The sequence below is a fragment of the Hyperolius riggenbachi genome, chromosome 3 (genome assembly GCF_040937935.1).
Source record: "Hyperolius riggenbachi isolate aHypRig1 chromosome 3, aHypRig1.pri, whole genome shotgun sequence".
NCBI classification, from domain to species: domain Eukaryota; kingdom Metazoa; phylum Chordata; class Amphibia; order Anura; family Hyperoliidae; genus Hyperolius; species Hyperolius riggenbachi.
Genome location: NC_090648.1, coordinates 200107983 through 200124133, shown reverse-complemented (window position 1 = coordinate 200124133; position 16151 = coordinate 200107983). Strand labels below are relative to the sequence as shown.

Here is a 16151-nt window from a genome sequence, read left to right as displayed (position 1 = left end):
TTGAAATCTACGCCATGTTTGGGATCTGTTATCTCTGCCAGGGCATAGATTTCGATTGCAATTTCTTCAAGCTACCGCTGAACGCGCTGCTCTGCTGTGGGTATAACAAGCAGATCTTTGTGAGCCAGACAGGAGCTGATTTCATTGGCTCCTGACCCTGTAATCGCTGTGATTGGCTTACAGTGATCACAGGATCAAGAGCCAATGAAATTGTCTTCTAACTGGCTCACAGAGCTCTGCTGTCATACCTAAAGCAGAGCGAGTGGACTGCAGCGATGCGAGAGAGACTGGTCCATGCAGCATGACCGCAACTAGTCCTGTTTTGCTACCAAAAGTGTCTGGTTCTTAAAGGACCAGAGACTATTGGCCAGGAAGGGGTTAAACTTAAAGAAAAACTGAGAAGACAAAAAGAAAAGATTTAAGACTTACCTCACTGTCTTCCCGAGTGCCTCCGTTCTCCTGCTATGTTGGTCTCGGTAATCTGGCTCACCCATGCCAGTCAGACTCTTCTGTGCATGTGCGGAGGAGCCACACATGCCCAGAAGAGACCGACTGGTGCAACTGAGTCAGAGTACTGGAACTGATAGCAGGAGAACGGAGGGACTTGGGAGGACGGCAAGCCTCACTGAGGCGCCAGGTGTTACCCGGACCTTTTACTGTTGTATGCTCCTATGTTATATTGCCTGAGGAAGCAGGTTTACACCTGTGAAACGCGTTGCGACCCCCTTGGAGTATGCCAATAAAATTTATTTAGATTTGAACTGACAGTTTATAGTGTCTGCTTACAGGAGGTAAGTCCACCGCTGCCTCCAAAGCACTTTTAAACATTTTATTACCTGATTTTATCCTGCTGGCGCCTCTGTTCTTTCTACACTTTAAGATCAGCTTGTTTGGAATGGCCAATTGGGATGAAGTTCATGCCAGTGACTGCATGTGTGAATGTGTTAGGATTTGTGTTTGTAAATCAACAGATTCACAAACCGTTCCAATGGTTTTACTTTTCACGTCACAGGGTCCCCTTGGTTTTGCTTTTCACCTCACAGAAAGCTCAGGCATATCTAGTCAGGAATATCTATCTATGTGGTTGAGTTAGGTGATTATTGTTGCTGTGGAGTAGTGCTTGGGCTTGCCTCTTCCAGTGTCAGGTATACTCCTACTTTGCTGCTGCAACCACTGGGTCTCCTCTGCCTTGCTCTTGATCTTTCACATATTGCATGAAGTCACATGATGTGCAGGGAAACTTGGACCAAGAGCAAGGCAGAGGAAACCTAATGGCTGCGGGAGGAGCGTATTGGAGGAGGTAAGCCCAAGCACTACTACCACTCTGATTTGTGGGTCTGTCAAAGGAAGGATGAGCAGTGAGATCAAGGGGAGCACAGTCCTTGGTGGAGGAGGGAAGAAGTCCAGGCTTCCCTCCCAGTTGTGGATCAGATTATTGACCTTTGTGGGGGGAAGAGGGTGTTACGCAAGGAGGCGGCTCTGCAGTTGTGACTGATTGGTTTAGCCAATCTTCTTTTATATTACAATGTAACGTTTTGCAGTGAAAAAACAGTAAATAGTACTTTATATTATCAGCAGGTACAATGCAACTTATATTGTATTACAGTCTAAAAAATATAATTCTGGAGCAGGGGGAAAGAGGCATAGCTTGACCTAAAAACAAATGTGTTCTTTTAAACTGTTTAAACATACCTGCATTGCACATTTATGTCTGTTTTAGATCTCAAGACTTTAGTTACTGTATTCTACAGTATATTCAGGACTAATAATGCAAGGCTTCCTTTAGTTTTTGTGTATATATTTAGCCTGCAAATGCATGTTTAGGTGATTATCACAGTACAGTATGTGTTTATATTTAAATATAGGCCTGCTGGGCTATACATCTGTAATATAACAGTGTCTCATTAGATACACACACTGAAGTGTACGTCATTTTGAAAGAATCCAGCATCTGTACTCGCTAGTCAATGTACTGGTATGCAGCTGGAATGTTGTACAGAATATTAAGTTATCTTTACATTACCAGCTCTGTTTTTCTTTGCAGATTGGTGAGCTCCATAGTATTGTTAGGATTTCAGCTGGTTGTCTCCCAGCTGTCAATTGATCACAGAAAGGTAAGACATTTCCTTTATACACTGGCCTGATATTTGTCTCTGTCTCTGTCGCTGCAGCAGTTTAATCTATTTAAAGAAGCAGGGTGCTGTAAAACATGTGTGAGAAAGAATAGGCCTGTGTTGAATTCTTGTAGAACTTTTCATGTCTGGGATTCTTTGAATCCCTTTCTCACAGCGGACCGCATACTGCTACCCATTTAAAGGGCAACACCAGTTTTAGTATAAGCGTACCATAAATATAGGTGAGTGCTGCAGAAGTTTTCTTTTTAATCTATTTGCAGTTTAATGTTGCTATAATATGTTTCTTTCATTCTGCAGCCACCTAAAAGTTTCTAAATTTAACAGTAATCTCAAAAACCACCTTTTTTTCACCTTTGGCAAAAGCACTTTGTTTGGCTTACTTACTGTTTAGAAGCTCAACCTCCTACCTTGTTAGTGGAATAATTAGCTGCAAAAGGCAGCAGGCGTTGTTACTCATTTGCAACACATGGACTAATCCATTGACATTCCGATCTCAATTTCTGTTGGAAACACTGTGGTATCTGTTTTAAATGCACATAAAACATATCAAGCAAAAAAATAAAACGTATTAGGCAAAAATAATCGTAATAATGCCTGCTTTTAATCCTTGCAATATGTATGTAAGCCGAACTGAAATCATTGAGTTTTTGTGGTGTTCATGCTTCTGGCCTGTAGATGGCACTGTTGTGATACTGCATGATTGCATGGGATCTATCTATGCTGTTCTCGACTTGTTAATTTCCTGTCCTGCTCACTGTGTGTACTGGATAAAAAGCAAAGAATGTTGTTTTTTTTACAGTACAGTTTTGCAGTAACTTATAAATAAACCTAGTTCCAATTTATTCCACGTCCGTGATTACTGAACACAACATTTGGTGGTGACAAGGTTGGCATTTCTGGCTCTACCACCACCTCCATGTTTCTGACAATACCCGGGTGAGCCTACAATGCACTTCACTGCTTGGATTCAAATGTTTGACAAAACATACTATCACATGAAAATGACTTACTCGATGCCAGAAAGTGTGCCTTGGAGCAGAAGGACAGTGTAGATTCTATACTTTTAAAGTAGCAGATTAAACTTATACTTCAGCTCTCACCGCATAAAAGAACTTATTTGCTCCTAAAGTAAATGTGGTTGCAGAAAGATATAAAGTCTGACAGCATGGACAGTATGCTGATGAACACACAGTACTCTATATCGCAACATTGAGACACCTGGCATTGACATGTGAGTTTGGTTCCCTTGCAGAGGATATAATAAGGGATCAGCTTGTAGAAAAGACAAACTCAAATCCTGCGGAACATGATATAAGCACTGAAAAGGCTAATACAATTGCAAGTTGAACTGAAAAGGCTGTGGCAGAAGCAAAACTACTCAGTCAGGGACTACAAATGCTGTACAGGCTGTGAGTCCAGAGTCTGCATTTCCTGAGTTGAACATCCAGGCTCAAAACAAGGGTGTACTAAGAAAATCAACTGAACAGCAGTGCAAAGCTTCCCATACACAAAACAAGTACTACTTCAGGTGTAGTTCCAAGTAGCATATTGCTATCTGTGCTGTATGCCCTGAAAAGAATGCACAGGTTCACAAAGTTTCTTATACAGAAGTAATCTGTTCCACTGCATTAAATTTACAAATAGTGAATGGGCTTGTCATAACAGCTTTATATTCTCATACACAACCAGTATCCAGTGTCTCATCATGGATGGACAATACATTGGGCTGCACAAATAACTCTGTACACAAAATATAGTGTGCCTGGATGCCCAACTCGTGTGTCCGAGTCATGACAAATCTGTAATCCACACGACCCCAACGTCCAGTGCCTCTAAGATCTTCAGTTGCTAAGACAGTTAAAGTTAAGAAACCTGGAATATGGACAATACACATTTTCTGACCTGCTTAGAGTGACAAGGCAACATGACCTTACATCTATGAACTGTCTAATGGAAGTATGGGAAATTTTAGTTGTCATGCACCTGTTAGGCAGAACTTTTTTGATGCTTCATTTGAAGGACATGGTGATATTGTGACTGTTGATGACTAAATTGGATAACCAAAAGCAGAACTAACCAGATCTACTCAGTCAGAAGGACCACCTGTGTGGACTAAGGACAATGGCTTCAATTCATCAAAGGGTGCTCGATAACAAAATCCCAGTCCTTAAAATACCGCATTTGGTATTTTACATTTCACTGTGCTAATTCATCAATATTTTCACATGTGTTGTAGAGGTTCGTTAAAGGGATACTTAAGTCAATTGGAAAAAATGAGTTTAACTCACCTGGGGCTTTCCTCAGCCCCCTGAAGCCGATCGGTGCCCTCGCAGCTCCGCTCCGATGCTCCTGGACCCGCCGGCGGCGACTTCCGGTTTCGCCGTCACCGGCCAACAGGCATGGGAACCCGAGTGATTCTTCGCGTTCCCAGCCACAATAGCACCCCCTATGCTGCTATTGCGGCCTTCTTACCGCAATAGCAGCATAGGGGGTGCTATTGTGGCTGGGAACGCGAAGAATCACTCGCGTTCCCATGCCTAACGGCCGGTGACGGCGAAACCGGAAGTCGCTGCCGGCGGGTCCAGGAGCATCGGAGTGGGGCTGCGAGGGCACCGATCGGTTTCAGGGGGCTGAGGAAAGCCCCAGGTGAGTTAAACTCATTTTTTTCCAGTTGACTTAAGTATCCCTTTAAGTTACCAAACTACTAGGCTTCAATTCATCAAAGGCTGTTCGATAACAGCAGAGTGGTGCAGAGCAGCTTGGAATGTCCCTGTGTTGTTACAAGCTGATTACAATAGAAGGCATCCAGACATCCCTTTAGATGTAAACGTGTTATATTTACTGTTACTTATACTGCCTCTGCTGCTCTGAATCTGTCCATCAGTGTTTCTTAACATTTTACTTATTTGCCACAACATAGATAAACTTCCTGGAGACATTACAAATGCCATGCTTGGTGATTTCACCACTTGCATCTTTGCATTTTCAAACAGGGACTCAAAGGGTTACACCGCCGAAGGGTATCTGGGGATATCTTTTGTCCCGTTCTCTCTGTTTGGTCTCTCTGCTTGCTGCTTGGGGGGTCTGGAAGCTTGTGTGGAGAAGCCTGTGTGACCTATCAGCACCTATCAGCAGCACTTGCAGGAGAACAGGGGCTGTTTCTATTGGCTGCCTGCTCCTGTTAATCATGAAAACATTCACACAGAAGGCTTTCAAAGCCTGTAAGGACAGGGGAGAGCTGGAGATAATCACCGAATGTGTTAGCGAATGTGGTAACCTTAATGAATTAACATTTACTGACATTTGCTGACATGTGTTGAGCACATGTCGGTAATTTATCTCATTGCTCTGTCATTTCAGCTTCTCATTCGGTAACAGCTTTGATGAATTAACATTTTCTAAAGTGCTCCGTTAAGTCAGCTGTTTTCAGCATTACCGAATGCGGTAATGCTTGATGAATTGAAGCCCATGTGATGTAGTTAACTTGCACAGTATTGCTTTGGATTATAAATTAATATTTGCATACTAGACATTAAAGTAGCTTTTGTAACAAGAGGAGAAATGCTTCTGGTTTGTAGGCGGCACTGTGATATACTGCTGTGAGACTGCATGATTGCATGGGATCTATCTATGCTGTTCTAGAGTTGTTAGTTTTCTGTCCTGCTCTCTGTGTGTACTGGCTTGATGTTTACAGGACTGCAGTAACTTATAAATAAACCCAGTTCCAGTTTATTCTGCATCAATTATTACTGAACACAGTTTTTTTATTTTTTTTATGGAAGTTCTGTGAAAGAGCCATGAGTACCAGTAAATGAGCAAGTGTTAGGAAAAATTATAAAACCAGTTACTAAAGTAAGGGAACAGAGGCAGTGTTAGAAGATTCCTCCCTGACACAATTTGATATTATAGTGATTATCATACCTCAGCCCACTATTTTGAAGTAATACATTATAGGAGGTACATTTGGAACAAGGAACGTTTTCCTATTTAATTCATTTCTGTTTTAAGAAGGCAATGTTTTTGTACATCACCCTATCAAGCAGCTCCCTAAAGAAACAATCAAAACCCGTCCCCTGAGTAAATTAACACCGGAGAGGATAACTGCCAACCTGGATTTTACAAATCTGCTCCACAGCCAAATGGACCCAAACACACTAGTAACCCAGTACAACACCACGATATATGAAACACTTGACAGTATTGCCCCATGGCGCACCAAATCAGCAACCAAAAAGCAGAAAGCTAATTGGTTTGACAAAACCATCATGGATCTAAAAAAGAAAGGGCGCAGACTAGAAAGACAGTGGCGTAAATCAGGGACTGAGGAGCACAAATCTAGCCTAGTTCAACACCTCAGACAATACCAACAAGCAATAACCAAGAAAAAATCAGACTTTATCTCGCACAAAATATCTACAGCCAACAACAGAGCTGCTCAACTCTTCCACACAGTGGAATCACTCTGCAATCCTTCCTGCCTAAAAGCCCCAACCACATACTCCAGGGAAAGGTGTGAAGAATTCTCTGCCTTCTTCACAAACAAGGTGTCTACCATCCGTGCCAGCATTACACCAACTACATCAATTGACCACTGGACGTTGCATATGCCTACTACCGTACCACCATGGCAAGTCTTTGACACTCTGAGTGTAGAAGATTTTGGAATTCTCATTCAAAGTCTCCGCCCCACTACCTGCGACCTGGATCCTGGCCCAACTGGATCCTTAATGCAGTGCCCAGAGCTGATCAGGCCAGCACTTCACAAAATCACTCAGTGCTCCTTGCAAAGTGGTCTTTTCCCAGAAGAACTAAAGAAAGCAATCATAAAACCCCTCCTGAAGAAACCATCACTAGATCCTGATTCTGTAACCAACTACAGACCTGTGGCGAACTTACCATTCCTATCAAAAGTTATCGAGAAAGCAGTCGCCAACCAGCTAGAAGCCAGGCTTACAGATAACAACATCTTTGATACTTTTCAGTCAGGATTCAGGAAAAGGCACAGCACTGAAACAGCATTAGTCCGAGTAATGAATGATCTACTTACTGCAAGGGACAAGGGTGATTGCTCAATTCTGATTCTTCTTGACTTGTCAGCAGCATTTGATACTGTGGATCATGAAATTCTTATCCAGCGACTGAAGAATTACTGTGGCCTAAAGGGTACTGTTCTTAGATGGTTTCAGACCTTCCTATCTGGCAGGACACAGCAAGTATGTCTGGGCACACATTACTCTAATCCAGTGCCACTTGCCTATGGAGTTCCACAGGGTTCTGTACTATCACCATTACTCTTTGCAGCCTATATGCTCCCACTGGGCAAAATAATCCAGAACTATGGCCTAGGATACCATTGTTATGCAGATGACACACAACTGTATCTGTCCTTCAAGCCTGGCACCCAAGACCCATCAGCATCCATAAATGCGTGTCTAGTGGATTTACAAAATTGGATGAACACCAGCTGGCTGAGGCTGAACTCTGACAAAACAGAGGTGTTGGTGGTAGGTGGTCCACACATGATGGATAAAGTTCAAAACACTCACCACCTCAAACTAGCAATTGGGGGAGATACTGTACAGTATAAAGACTCTGTGCGAAACCTTGGGGTGATCCTGGATGGAAATCTAAAACTCAGACAGCAGGTATCAGCTGTCGTCAAGTCTTCCTTCTTCCATCTAAGAAATATAGCGAAAATCAAACACCTTATCCCAGCTGAAGACCTACCTGCCCTGGTTCACGCATTTGTATCCTCCCGCCTAGACTACTGCAACGCCCTGTTCATCGGATCTACAGATAAGGCTCTGCGCCCCTTACAGCTAGTACAGAATGCTGCAGCCAGACTCCTAGCCAATGCCCCCCGCAGCTCACACATCACCCCAGTACTGCAAACTCTTCACTGGTTGCCAGTAAAATGGAGAATCAATTTTAAGATCTGCCTGCTGACATTCAAGGCTCTACACCACATGGGACCCAAATACATAGCGGATCTATTGGAACTTTATGCCCCTTCACGCACCCTCCGCTCTGCCAACAAGATGAAGCTGGTTATTCCCAGGATACACTTAACATTTGGTGCTCGGGCCTTTTCCTACGCAGCCCCTACTCTATGGAACTCACTTCCACAATCAGTACGAGAGGCTCCTTCTCTGGACAGCTTTAAAAAAAGGCTAAAAACTCACCTCTTTTCCCGAGCCTTTGAGACTGCATAATGCAGGGTCACAGCGCTTTGAGTCCCCAGGGAGAAAAGCGCTATATAAATATTATTGTTATTGTTGTTACCTGTAACGGTAATGTGTCTGCTAGTAAGTAAGTGGTCCATGAATATAACACTAATAAATGAGTGCTACAATAGAAAAAAACAATGCTTTTCATATGGGTTAACTCCTCTAGATACACAAGATACAGTGGGATACGAAAGTTTGGGCAACCTGGTTAATATCATGATTTTCCTGTATAAATCATTGGTTGTTACGATAAAAAATGTCAGTTAAATATATCATATAGGAGACACACACAGTGATATTTGAGAAGTAAAATTAAGTTTATTGGTTTTACAGAAAATGTGCAATAATTGTTTAAAACAAAATTAGGCAGGTGCATAAATTTGAATACCACAAAAAAGACAGCCTCTAAACACTTCCTGTTGGTTCCAATGAGAGTCTGGATTGTGGTTGAAGGTATTTTGGACCAATACTCTTGACAAAACATCTCTAGTTCATTCAGGTTTGATGGCTTCTGAACATGGACAGCTATCTTTACCTCACACCACAGATTTTCTATTATATTCAAGTCTGGGGACTGAGATGGACATTCCAGAACGTTGTACTTGCTCCTCTGCATGAATGCCTTAGTGGATTTTGAGCAGTGTTTAGGGTTGTTGTCTTGTTGAAAGATTCAGCCCCAGCGCAGCTTCAGCTTTGTCACTGATTCCTGGACATTGGTCTCCAGAATCTGCTGATACTGAGTGGAATCCATGCGTCCCTCAACTTTGACAAGATTCCCATTCCCTGCACTGGCTACACAGCCCCCCACGGCATGATGAAACCACCACCATATTTTACTGTAGGTAGCCGACGGTTTTCTTGGAATGCTTTATTCTTTTTCCTCAATGCATAACACCCCTTGTTATGCCCAAATAACTCAAATTTTAGTTTAATCAGTCCACAGCACCTTATTCCAAAATGAAGCTGGCTTGTCCAAATGTGCTTTAGCATGCCTCAAGTGGCTCTGTTTGTGCTGTGGGCGGAGAAAAGCCTTCCTCTGCATCACTCTCGCATACAGCATCTCCTTGTGTAAATTGTGCCGAATGGTTGAACGATGCACAATGACTCTGCCTGCAGCAAGATGATGTTGAAGGTCTTTGGTGTGCTGGTCTGTGGGTTGACTCTGACTGTTCTCACCATTCGTCGATTCTGTCTATCCGAGATTTTTCTTGGTCTCCCACTTTGAGCCTTAACCATTGTGAGCGATTGTTCGCAGATATTACCAGCACACCAAGGATTAGGAAACGCACTTTATTGTGCCAGTTTCCACAAGAATCCAACAATTGTTTCGGGGCCACGCAGGGTCCCCCTTTATCAAGACATGCCTTGATAAAGGGGGACCCTGCGTGGCCCCGAAACAATTGTTGGATTCTTGTGGAAACTGGCACAATAAAGTGCGTTTCATAATCCTTGGTGTGCTGGTAATATCTGCGAACTGTATCTAACTGGTGGCACTGCCTATGCCACTTTACCAAGCACCCGGAAAAAAAATTGATGGTGTGCCAGCTTCATCTTGTACCATTGCATTGTGAGCGATTGGACTAAGCCTGAGGTCTTCCATTTCCTCAATATTTCCCTAACTGTGGAAACAAACAGCTGACATCTCTGAGACCGCTTTCTGTATCCTCCCCCTAAACCATGATGGTGAACAATATTTTTCTTCAGGTCATTTGAAAGTTGTTTTGAGACCCCCGTGTTGCTACTCGTCAGAGAAAATTAAGAGGAGGGAAACTTACAATTGACCCCCTTAAATATTTTCTCATAATTGGATTCATCTGTGTATGTAGGTCAGAAGTCATTGAGCTTACCAAACTAATTTGAGTTCCAATTAGAGATGGCCCAAACCTCTAATTTTCGGTTCACGAACCTCCCGCGAAAATTTCCGTTCGCGCGAACTTTCACGAACCACAATAGACTTCAATGGGGAGGCGAACTTAGGAAAACTAGAAAAATTTATGCTGGCCACAAAAGTGATGGAAAAGATGTTTCAAGGGCTCTAACACCTGGAGGGGGGCATGGCGGAGTGGGATAGATGACAAAAAACATGGGGGAAAATCTGGATTTGATGCAAAGCAGCGTTTTAAGGGCCAAAATCACATTGAATGCTAAATTGCAGGCCTAAAGTGCTTTAAAACATCTTGCATGTGTATACATCAATCAGGGAGTATAATTGGAGTACTGCTTCACATTGACACACCAAACTCACTGTGTAACGCACCGCAAACAGCTGTTTGCATAGTGACGGCCATGCTGGACTGGTGAGCTCCATGGCCAGAGTGCAGGCTGTGGCGGTTTTCAAGCCCATATGGTCGCCGGGCTGAGGTAGCTGAATGACAGAACAGTGACTGTCCAGCTAATCAAATTTGGTCTGTCCACAATGAAGAAATGACCTTATTATCTTGGGTGTGCCCCCCACCCCCTGAGACACTCGTATAGCCGGCGATCATTGCTTCATTGTGATAGGCAAGCCCCTTCACCGTGGCAAGGTAATGATCATGAAGGGGAATGGTCATATATACATGCCTTTTGTTTTGTTGTTGCAGCCGCAGTGCAGCCAGAAAAATTAGGCAAGCATGTACATGCACCCGAAAAATTATTATAGCGGCCGCTGCTAGAAGCGGCTTTAAAAATTCAGGAATCTGCCTGGAGTCCTGGACTCTGTTGGTGGTGGCGGAGAAGGCAGTCAACTGGCCTGCAGGCAGAGATGCTGTGTGGGGACTGACTTATGCTACGTACACACATGCGACAACAATCGTTCGCTGAGAACGACGAACAAACTTTTAATTGATGAAAGAACGACCTAAGTAAAGTTAGTTTTGTTAGTTAGAGTCCTGGACCCTGTTGGTGGTGGCGGAGAAGGCAGTCAAGTGGCCTGAAGGCAGCGATGCTGTGTGGGGAGCGACTTAGTTTTGGGGCAAGCAGGCACACGGTGTGCAGCCAGAGATGCTGTGTGTGGGGAATGACTTAGTCTTCGGGCAGGCCTGACCATGCTTTGCAGACCACGTGGTGAGATGGTTCCTTGACCCAATGCTGTGTGCCAGAGATGACACCACTTGCCTTTCAACATCACGGTACAGTTTGGGTATCACCTTTTTTGAGAAATAATCGCATATCTTCCACTGCGGTGTGTGGATTTGCTTTTGTGTGCTGCTTTCCCTCAGGTGGTCATCCCATTGCAGTTTGTGCTTTGTAATGGTGTGCCTTCGTAAGATAGTTGTCCCTACGCGGGTCTTTGTCTTTCCACGGCTCAATTTTCGGTGGCAGAGAGGACAGATGGCATTGCTCTCATCTGAGGCAGACACACAAAAAAATGTCCACACCGCTGAGCCCTGGGGTGATGGCACTTTGGTGGTGGCGGCTGGCTGAGTGTTAAGTGGGGTGACAGAATCCGAGCAGGAGGAGGAAGATATATCATGCTTCTGTGCAGAAGCTGAGAAAGATGAGGTGTTCTGTGTTAAATAGTCAACTACGTCCTGACAATATTAGGGGTTGATGGCACGTGCCTTCTTCTGAACACTGTACTTTGGTCGCGGGCCGCATAAAATCACGACAGCACGACCTTAAACAGACCTGCCAGGTGGCCTGCCTCTGCTTTTTGTTTTGTCCATATTGGGAGGGATGAAGTGAAAGGTATGCACTAACTTGACTAATACAATGTGTAGTCAGTCATACAGGTGCAGTAAACAGGTATGCACGGAGTGGTATATCACACTGCATGCGCTCATGTAGGTAGGTGCACTAAAGTGAACAACAGGTAGTCGGTATATGCAGTGATGGGTATTACATGTGCACCTGTCACACACAGACAGGCACAGTGACACTGACTGACAGGGCTGTATATAATGCAAGTGAGCCACACAAAAAAAAATAAAAAATCACAAGAACAAGATTAGCTTTCAAAAGAGCTGTTGAGGGGTGCTTTTTTTTTTTTTTAATTTTTTTTTTTTTTTTTTTTTAGCAATAACAATCAGCCAGGCGCAAGCTAACAAGCCTACAAGAGCCTAACTAAGCTTTCCCTATGAGAGTCTGCACTGGTGAACTTTGGTGCAGACTTCCGCTGTCCACCAGCACATTGCTCTTGTCTTGCTGGGTGCTGTGCAATTCCCCGGCTCACCTGCAGATGGAACTGTGAGGAGTGTTTCTGGACGGTCGGTCACCTGACCAATGTGCTGCATACTTAAGAGTGGACTTCCTAGCAGCACATTGCTTGATCATTCTGGTTACTCTTGCAGTGTTGTGACTCTGACCATTTTCCTGTGCTCAAAGTAGAAAATGACCGGGTCTCGACCTGGATTTAAAGGCTATAAAAACTCAATTCTTTATTGTAACACAGCATAATCATGCTGTGATACAATAAAGAATTGAGCTTTTATAGCTTTTTATAGCCTTTAAATCCAGGTCGAGACCCGGTCATTTTCTACTTTGAGTACATTTAACTGCACTTCATCTGGGCCCAGTTGCTGACTGGTTGACTCCCTCCTGTTTTAACCATTGTGAGTGATTGGACAACATATCTCCATTTTCCTGTGCTCTCTGATCCCTGATCCTTGTTTTTGAACTCCCGGTATTGAACCTTGCTAGTCAGACTATTATTTGCCTATTGATATATTCTGATTCCCTGGTTTGATTGCCTGTCTGACTTCTCTCTTGTATGCCGATTTAGTTTTATACACCCCTGTATAGATCTGTGTTCCTAGGTGTTGCCATTTGTTCATACTGTATATTGTGTGACCGATGTTCATGTACATTTTGCTATTGTAAATAGCTGTATAGTCAGAGGGGTTCTGGTATTTGTGGTTCATCGTGTCATTGATTGTATGATTGCATATGTATTGTGGTTGGATGTCTGAATTGCAGCACCTTTGTAATAAACTCATTTATTTCTCTTATCCATTGTACAGACTTCAATATTTAATTTGTGATTGTCTGGTATTGTTTCTACCGCATAAGCGATTCGCTTGCACAGGTCATGGATCTGCCGAACTGTTTCTAGTCACAACCACGATCTGTATGACCAATCGTTACAGTACCCTTCTAAATACCAGCAGGGATAGGCTTGCTCTGTAGGCATGGAGAGTGTATTGGACAGTGTTCTGGTTCACAGCTTTAGTGTAAAGATCCATTGTGCTCACACTGAACCTGCAGCACTCTTGCCCCAGACAGCACTTAGTGTTATATGCAAAACAAACTTAATGTGACAACATTAAGATAGAAGCAGATGTTTTGCTCAACACTATACATGGCTTTTTATCCATAGCAACAAAAGGCTAAAAACAGGAGCAGCTATGAGAACTTTTGTCAAGACCCCATTCCAGCCAATTTTTTTTTCTTTTTTTTTCTTCATTTGCTTTGTGTTGGATTGCATAGATTTTGTCTTATATTAGGTTATTCCTGATGTTTTTTGTCTTCACTAAGATTTTTATTAACCTCCTTCCTCTCTTCAGGTCCCTTTCCCACAAGAAAGCTTTACCTTTTCTCAAATAAATCATCAGGCACATCTGTGCGGCTGATGTTGTGGTGAAACGCCTCCCACAGTGTGATGTCATGACCAGGGTCCTGACAGTTTGCAGTCTGTGAACCTCGTTGCATTGTGGGAAATAATGTTTTTCTTTTTTTTTTTTACCAACTGCCTAGCGATCAAAATATCTTCCTCTGTGCATGGGACTCTTAGTTAAGAACATTACGCACGGATCCCCTGGCAGAGCTAAAGATGTAACCACCAGTGATATTTCAGAATGTAAATTAGGGAGAGGAAAGATGTTATAATGGGCAAACACTGACTAAATAATCTATACATATTTGTAAAAAATAAGCAATTTTATTCATGTTATTTTTACTATAGTTCCTCTTTAACGCAAAATCTGATTATTGATTGATGTCTCACCTCTCTACCACTCGGAAAAAAAAAAAAAGGTTTTAAAGGGTTTTATTTGATCTCTCGGTCACTACTGAAGACTTGTACGGTTCACACCATGTTTTTATATTCACACATAAAGGTGTTGCAATGGTCCTACAGTAGGCCCATGAACATCTGCTCGTTGCCTCTGTGTTGTGCCAGGTCAGGTTCCCTTGTAATAATGTGAGTCGAGTTGTGTGTTACCAAACAATGTGCACATTACTCCTGTATGACAATTGAATGGCGACAAGGCAGTATGCGACACTCACTTTACCGGAAGCCGCTATTTTTTTTAACGGTAACCAAAGACGATTAAATGTACAAGTTTTATACATCCTTGGGGCTTCCTCCAGCCCCATCCGCATGGATCGCACAGGACCCGTTACCTAAGAAGGAGAAGAGTGAGGATAGCGGCATGCTATCCTCACTCTTCTCCCTCTTAGGTAACGGGTCCTGTAATTTCGGCCAGTGTGCTCCTCTGTCTCTCTCCATCTATCCCCAGCGGCTGGGAGCATTCTGTGATCCCAGCTGCCAGAAAGAGATGGAGGAGTGCACTGCGCATGCTCAGATTGGCCCGACTGGCTGAAGTTACGGGACCCGTTACCGAAGAGGGAGAAGACTGAGGACGGCGGTGTGGGAGCGATCCCTGCAGTTGGGGCTGGAGGAAGCCCCAGGTATGTATAAAACTTGTACATTTCATCCTCTCTGGTACACTTTAAATCCTTCGTGATCTGCCACATGTGCATTGCAATGGTTTGAGTTTGAACTTATCCTTCCTGTACTTCCTGTCAGGAAAGTCTCCAAGCTTAAACCCCGGCTACTATAAACCCCCCAAAAGTGAGGCTGGATTTAACATTCAGATCTTGTGAAGAATATAGATGGGGGTTAAACTCATAATTTAAAATACTAGGTGTATTACAAAAGGGGAGTTACTCTGGAAGCTTTGTGGTATGTTGTTTGCTCCAGGTGTTTTTCTGTATGATGGCAATAAAGATTTTTGACTAAAGTTGTGCCAAGTTCATGAAGTAGTTATCATTTGAGAAATGTTTATAAAAGAAACTTCAGTTAAGATTTTAACAATTGTTGAATGAGTCATGCAATAATAACAGGGCAGATTTTTTTGCAAACTGGTTATGGCCTTGATATAGCTTTTGTGCACTTTTTCAGCATATGCTTAATTAATATTTCTGTAATATGCCTACTTTAGACACAGTCATGTCATCTGTTTATTTTGTTTTATATTATCTTTGGTTACCCCATAGCCTTTATTAAATATGTCTGTTAAAATTAAATTTCCCTTCCTGCATTTATGTATTAAACATATCTTTCTCAGATTAGACAGCTTTGCAGTGAGAGGGCGCTTATTTCAGTGCTTGCTCAGTTATTGTAGCCCCATGGGATATCAAAAATTGTGTTTTAGATTTTTGTGCTGACAAGCACATCTGTGTGCCTCTTAGCATAGCCAGCGCTCTACATAGCTTAATAGTATGCAGCTTCCCAGAATATTGTGCATTGACCTTGGAATAGCACCGACCCCTAAGTCTCCTTGCCTCCCTTGACGCACAATTACCTCACCTAGGGATTTCCACAAAGGTCTGTTACGGGTTACCACACTTGTTCTGTAGTCGCATCTTACCTTGCTAGACAGAGTCCTACAATATAATGAATTGTAATTTCATCACTATGGTTGGAAAGTGTTTGTTATAATTAACTGATATCTTAATCCTCCTAATCTAAACTGGGACTAACTTTACCTCAGTTTCACTGCAGCCAGCTGAGTCTGCTTTTCATCTAATTATGCATTTATCCTCATGCATGTTTCTCTATTTGCTTACCAATATACACGCTGTATAA

General features: G+C 42.9%; 1 protein-coding gene across 9 annotated transcripts in view; it reads left to right on the top strand.

Moving 5' to 3' along the window:
- The window catches only part of THSD4 (thrombospondin type 1 domain containing 4), an 827407-nt gene that overhangs the window by 104237 nt on the left and 707019 nt on the right, over window positions 1-16151 (top strand). For 8 of the 9 annotated variants that reach the window (XM_068275543.1, XM_068275535.1, XM_068275536.1 and 5 more), the window contains one exon: window positions 2045-2114. The exons of the other annotated variant lie outside the window; for it this stretch is intronic. In XM_068275543.1, coding sequence (XP_068131644.1) covers window positions 2045-2114 — 70 coding nt within the window. The remainder of the gene's footprint in view (window positions 1-2044; window positions 2115-16151) is intronic. 9 annotated transcript variants of the gene reach the window in all.